Source organism: Nicotiana attenuata, chromosome 5 (assembly GCF_001879085.1).
Source record: "Nicotiana attenuata strain UT chromosome 5, NIATTr2, whole genome shotgun sequence".
Taxonomy (NCBI): Eukaryota; Viridiplantae; Streptophyta; class Magnoliopsida; order Solanales; family Solanaceae; genus Nicotiana; species Nicotiana attenuata.
In genome coordinates this window covers 27,030,793-27,036,792 of record NC_031993.1, presented here as the reverse complement: position 1 = coordinate 27,036,792, position 6,000 = coordinate 27,030,793, and the positions used below count along the sequence as shown (strand labels likewise).

At 37.1% G+C, this 6,000-nt stretch overlaps 1 protein-coding gene across 2 annotated transcripts in view; it reads left to right on the top strand.

The window, feature by feature from the left end:
* Positions 1–6,000, top strand: part of LOC109225556 (BTB/POZ domain-containing protein FBL11) — a 42,491-nt gene that overhangs the window by 4,922 nt on the left and 31,569 nt on the right. Inside the window, exons 4-10 of one of the 2 annotated variants that reach the window (XM_019390264.1) lie at positions 1,047–1,188; positions 1,312–1,358; positions 2,503–2,591; positions 2,684–2,789; positions 3,674–3,710; positions 3,810–3,958; positions 4,733–5,282. In XM_019390264.1, coding sequence (XP_019245809.1) covers positions 1,047–1,188; positions 1,312–1,358; positions 2,503–2,591; positions 2,684–2,789; positions 3,674–3,710; positions 3,810–3,958; positions 4,733–5,282 — 1,120 coding nt within the window. Of the gene's footprint in view, positions 1–1,046; positions 1,189–1,289; positions 1,359–2,502; positions 2,592–2,683; positions 2,790–3,673; positions 3,711–3,809; positions 3,959–4,732; positions 5,283–6,000 lie in introns of both variants that reach the window. The other variant, XM_019390265.1, reaches the window with a different exon arrangement.

Here is a 6,000-nt window from a genome sequence, read left to right as displayed (position 1 = left end):
GAGGGGGGGGTTGAGGGGGTTGATGGAATCCTACATCGGAGATGGATGGGTTTCTTGGGTTGTTTATATGGCTTTGGCAATCCTCACCCTTTGAGCTAGCTTTTGGGGTTGGGCCCAAGGTCCTTTCATCATGGTATCAGGGCCAGGTCCATTCCAATTTATTATTACTAATGTTGGGCCCCCATTTATGTTGTCCACGCTCCAGTTTGCAGGCATGGGCATGAGGGGGGTGTTGAGTTGTGTCCCACATCGGTGGGTAATGGGTGTCTTGGTCTCCTTGTATGGTCTTGGGCAATCCTCACCAGTGGCGGATCCAGAATTTTAAAGTGATGGGTGCTCGCCGATAAAAATCCGAAAGAAGAGGAAAAAAAAGTTTAGTTATGGGTGCTCACTCTATATTTATCTAACTATATTTATAATTGCCTATGCATATTTACTAAATCCGGTTAAAAGTAATGGGTGCTCAAGCACCCATAAGTAACAATGTACATCCGCCACTGATCCTCACCTCATGAGCTAGCTATCAAACAAAATACCCAATATATCTCTACTTCTTGGTCATAGAATGTAGTTAAAGTACCCAAGGTAACCAAATCCGGTATGGATCCCATACCCACACCCATGTTGTGTCGGCACGGATGCCGCAGGGATTTTGAGGAGTCCCCGCAACATAGGTTACAAACATGTTTATTTAAAGTTCCATTCTTTTTTATTCAGATTTTGTCAATTAAGGACATCTTATCACTAAAATAGTTTCTAATTAATAATTCGAATCTTGATTTTTGTTCCCTTTCTCCTCCTCAGTGAGAGGGTAGAAAGGAGGGATATAAAGTTGAATCTGCTCGATGTCACGTTGGAAAGATGTTCATTTTTTTCTCTTTTGATGTTTTACCACAACTTTAGGTCTCTTTGGACTCGATAATTGCTCTGCAATTCTCTAACACGTGATAAGATGCAATCTCTTGTTGTTTGTTCAATAATTTCTAATATCTGATCGTAGACATTTTTCTTGTTAAATCTCTGATCTTGCACACTTATTGCATCAGGCTGCATTATTTTTTGGAGTGGAAAAGCTTCTTTTGGTTTGTCGAAGTTGGCTGAATGATGTAACATCAGAAGGCAGGATTTGGCCTCCTCAATTGCATTTAGGAGATTTGGTTCATATCTGGGAATATGGTAGAGAGAATGGTACAATGTCTTTTATTTTTGGTAACTGGAAAAATGATAATTGCAGCATATTGCTCATCATATTACATTTTTAATGTGATACCATGGGTTGTCTCTTATAGATTAACATGGGATATCATGCAGCAACTGATTTTATTCCACAATTGATTGATTGTCTGGCGAGGAACTTTGTAAGTGCTTAAATTGTACTTTGTCCCAGTCCCCAAATTGTTCTGTTATTGGATGTTTTTTTGAATTGATTGGTTTGATTCAAATGTATGTACACACAGCACGATTAAACCGTACTGCACATCCTTTAATGTTTCTTCGTCCATCCCTTCTCTTCCTTGATTTCGCTCCTTCTCCAGCCTCGTTTTTCTTCTCCTCCATCCAATTACTATTTCTTTTCCATTTCCTTCATGCTTCTTTCTTCTCTTTCCCATTGGCGACTTCCATAAAGGCAAGTTGCAAAAAATTTGGTAGCAACTTTTTGCTGTTTAGTTGCGAACTTCACTTGATGTAATGATCAGGTCAATGGTGTTCCCATTTTTTGACAAGTTATCTGGAAACACTGCTAATGCATTCACATTTGGTTAGGTTAGATGAAATGTGAATTTAGAGACAGTTGTTACAAGGAAAATTTTTCAGCATAGTAACTGCAACAGATTTGTCTTTCTGAGGGGTCTTTGATAACGGAAGAGGTTCTGTTCATGTTCTTGTTTTGACAACTATTGTAAGCCGGTGAGAGAATGTATTTTTGCTTTTTGTTAAAAATATATCTCCAAAATATTTTAGGAAAAGAACCATTTTTTAGAAAAAAAAAATAGACAAAATGTGCACACTTGCTTCGAAGACCATCCTTTTCTCCAAACCCTTACTACTCTACCACCTGCCAGTTTACCTACTCATCCGTTCTATTCCACCTCCAGCCCACTCAAGTACCTTGACCTTTGCGCTTCAACTTTCACCCCTACCTTTCTGTGGCCTCCCTCGTACCTTGTAACCCACTGTTATCTTGTTAGTCACTCCGCATTTGTTTTAAAGAAATTTTCATGCCATTAGATCTGCTTCAGTTTTTCAGTCTTTTTTTTTTTTTTAAAATCAGTTCTGCCGAAACAACATAAAATTGTATTACTTTGAAATATAAGCAGGAACATTTCTAGCTACCAAACAAGCCCAGGAGCTGTGGCAGTGATTTACCAATATAAGCCAGTGAAAACATGTTGTCCTTCATATTAGTTTTAAGTATTTTGAATTTGAAGTTGCGATGTCACATCACAGGATCCTTCTAGTTTCCATCAACTGTCCCAGATGTAATTTTCTTTCTTCCTGCAGATATGGATGACTTCCTGCGACTCCTTTCACAATGTCCCTTTTGAATTGTTGCTTTCCTGTGTAAAGCATCCTTGTTTGACAGTAGATAGGTTGGTGCTCTCTTTATCTGTTAAAATAAAGGGTTGCCTGTTGCAATGTCTTATTTTATCTGCAATACTGATTCCATGGTGACTTTTCACAGCGAGAAACATCTTTGTGATGCTATTCTACTATGGCTTGCCGCTAACACCATCCCATATGATCTTTTGAACTCCACTGGGGATGCTCACCTTGAAATTTTAACTGAGGTATAAGATACTGGAAGGATTGAGTTCAATCACATGATATTTTCAAATGAATTTGTCTGTGTGTGTGTCGAGAGAGTTTTTTGGGGGTGGGTGGTGGTGGGGTGTGTGTGTGTGACAATTTTCAGGGTATTCTTTCAGAATTGAAGAAAACTGGAACTAGTCATGCACGGCTGCATGCTAAAAGTGAGACCGCATTAGCAATCAGGTTTAACAATCTGTGTGTAAGGAAACATGTAAGAATAATCTAGCTTACTTAGTGAGCTTAGTAATCACTGCTGATTTGGACTTTTGCAATATAAGATTCCGGAAGTGTATATCCTTAATAAAAAAAGGAAGATTCATGAATTTTTTTTTAAACAGGCAAGAAGATTCGGGAAGTGGATATTCTTTCTCTTTTAACAAAATAATAGTGTTTTTTCATCTTTGTTTTTGTTATTTTATGACATCTCATGTGCGTGACTCTTATCTTAGTCTATGACATGCCTATTTAACCGATTTTGAACCTCACGCTCAATTTTCTGGTAGAGAAGAATATGGAGCAGGTGGTGCCCAGTTGTTTGGTTTTCTTTGCATATCTGATTTACGTAAGAATATTACAGGTGCATTGATCTCTGTCCTAGTCTTTCAGTTGACAAACTGGTCCTGTTTGATAATTAACAGATATATTATATATGTGAGGTATTAATGTGAAATGAAACTCCAAGCAACTGAATCCCTTTTCGGTTAAGGAAATTTTTGCCACCACTGCTTGAAAAATTAAACATCTAAAAGCTACAAGCTGAAGGCCTCAGATTCTTGCACAGATATCTCTGCTATGTATGCATTTGAATCCTCTCTGGATTACACTGAGTAATTTATGTGACATTCATTGTCTTCTTGAACAGATCCGCACTAGCCTTTTGCCATTGCCATTTGCTGCGGGTATGAGCAGCCCTTTATGTTGTTATTTTCAAAGCACTAACCCTCAAGTGTTATTTAGGTATCATCTGATCATTTCTGTAATTTTTTTTGTCATTTTAGGGAAACGGAGATGCCCCCTCTTCTCAAAGTTTGCAGAAAGAAGTGTGGATACTATTCTTAGTTTAGCTACCTCCTCTTCCTTTAGCTTAGCAAACATTCTTGGAGGTGACTTTAGTCAGCTCAGAATCCGCTTGACTGAATATACTAAGGTTTACATTTAACAGCATCCTTTCAGTTCTTGTGGATTTTGGCTTTCATTTTCTATTTTAGATGCCAGAACAATATAATCAGTGTAACAACTCATGGTTTTCTTCTTTATCCATTTAGAATTCTTGAATCTTGGGACTAAAGTAGCAAGTCTGACCACTTAATTATGAAAGTCATTTCTCGTGAATTTTTTTAAGTATATTTTTTGAAAGTGTTGTTATTATCTAGAAGCAAAAGGAAAACAAAAGAAAAAGAAAATCAAGGAGTATTAATAACTTGATCTAGACCACACATATTGAGAGGTGGAGTTTCTTTGAATTATGATAGCTTAACTTTTTTGCTGTTGTTTCTTCACTCGATGGACGGTATTATGCTAATAATTCAAATGATGCGAAGAAATGATTCTGCTTATAGTTTTCACTTCATCATATCTATTCTTGGAGACTTTCCAAGAATTGAACTTGCTAGAACTTTGGGGATGATTTCTAAATGTAACTTTCTCCCTTTTAATCACTTGTTGGAAACTAAAAGATTAACACATTAAACATCATCAAGAATATGCTTACTTGCTTGATATAAAATAATACTTACAGTGTCAAAGTGAAGATGTATTTTTGAAGTTTTCCTCTTTACTGCAAATGTAGTTGTGAAATTTCATATAATGTAAGTAACACTTACAACCTTTTTCATTGCTTAGTTTCTTTTTTTTTTCTTTTCTGAATTTACTGTTACCACTCTAAAAAGAAATTCTTTTTTTCTCTGAATCTCCTCTGTAGATATTGGACCTTTCCGGCTGCCCACAAATTAGCTTGCCTCTTCTTCTCCTGTCCATGCTTCCTTTTTCCTATAGTGTGGACACAATGCTGACAAAGCAGCTTAATCAGCTTTCCCTCAAACTTGAGCGCTCTAATTTGGATGTATCTCGGATTCCGTGGGAAACTTTTCCTGTTTTGACTTTTGAAGCAGTGGAAGTGGTGGACTTTTCAAATTGTCCTATGCTACATCTTGAGGCTGCCATTGAGTGCTTTTCCAAGTCATTTCCATCCCTAACAACATTGAAAGCAGCTTATACTTTGAACTTCAGAACAATGAAGTTGTACCAATTATTACAGAGATGCCCACTACTCTCAGACATCAATCTAACAGTGGAGAGTACTCCTGTGATACCAGCAAAGGTGTCAGTTATATCTTCATTCCCTGCTGTAAAGCTGCAGATGTCAACATCTTTCAATGAAGAGACATGTCCTGCTGTATCAGCATTTCATTTTTCTAGGCGGCTTTCGAATATTACAAAACTCATATTGGAGGGTCGAACAGATATTAAAGGTATGATATTTGTAGTCCAGCAGTCCTAGCTAAAACACCTTCCCATGACCAGAGAAAAGGAAAAGTCTCTTTCCGAGAAATCATTTGTCAGTTTCTGGCCCTTAAGATGAAACTTTTCAAAGAGACTAGTATTTTTCCTGCTTTACTTGATTCTTGGTGAAAGGGCATGAGCCTTAAAACATTTTTTGGTTATGAAACGAATGCTAGGGAGGATGCCCAAAAATAATACTTTATGTCTTTTTTTCCTTTTTGCTATTTAAAATAGTACTTGATGTCTCAGTTAGCTTATATCCTGAAGGGGAAGGGAGGAAGACCAATGTAAAAAGAATTATCCTCTTATATTGGCAAAGTTTCCAGCCATCAAAATCATGCAATCTATACCATTGAACAACCAGACTCAAAAGACTAAAAGAAAAGAACAGTATGAAACAGAACTACTGCTGCTGGTACAGTGGTACCCAAAGGATTGGTTTATGTTGTGTGGTTCCTTTGCTTTTTCCAGAACTCTAGCTATGTAATGTTGAATACTGTTTTTTTAGCTTTTATATTGGGTTTTGTAAGTCAGACCACTTCCATTTTCTCATGCATATAGTTTGGGGATCTCATCTGTATGTAGTCTTGGAATCTCGTCTGTACTCTTCTCAAGCTGTTAGAAAATGTTTATTGAAAATTCAGCTTTCATGTATACTCTTAATAATATGATGCTCTCTGCATTGAG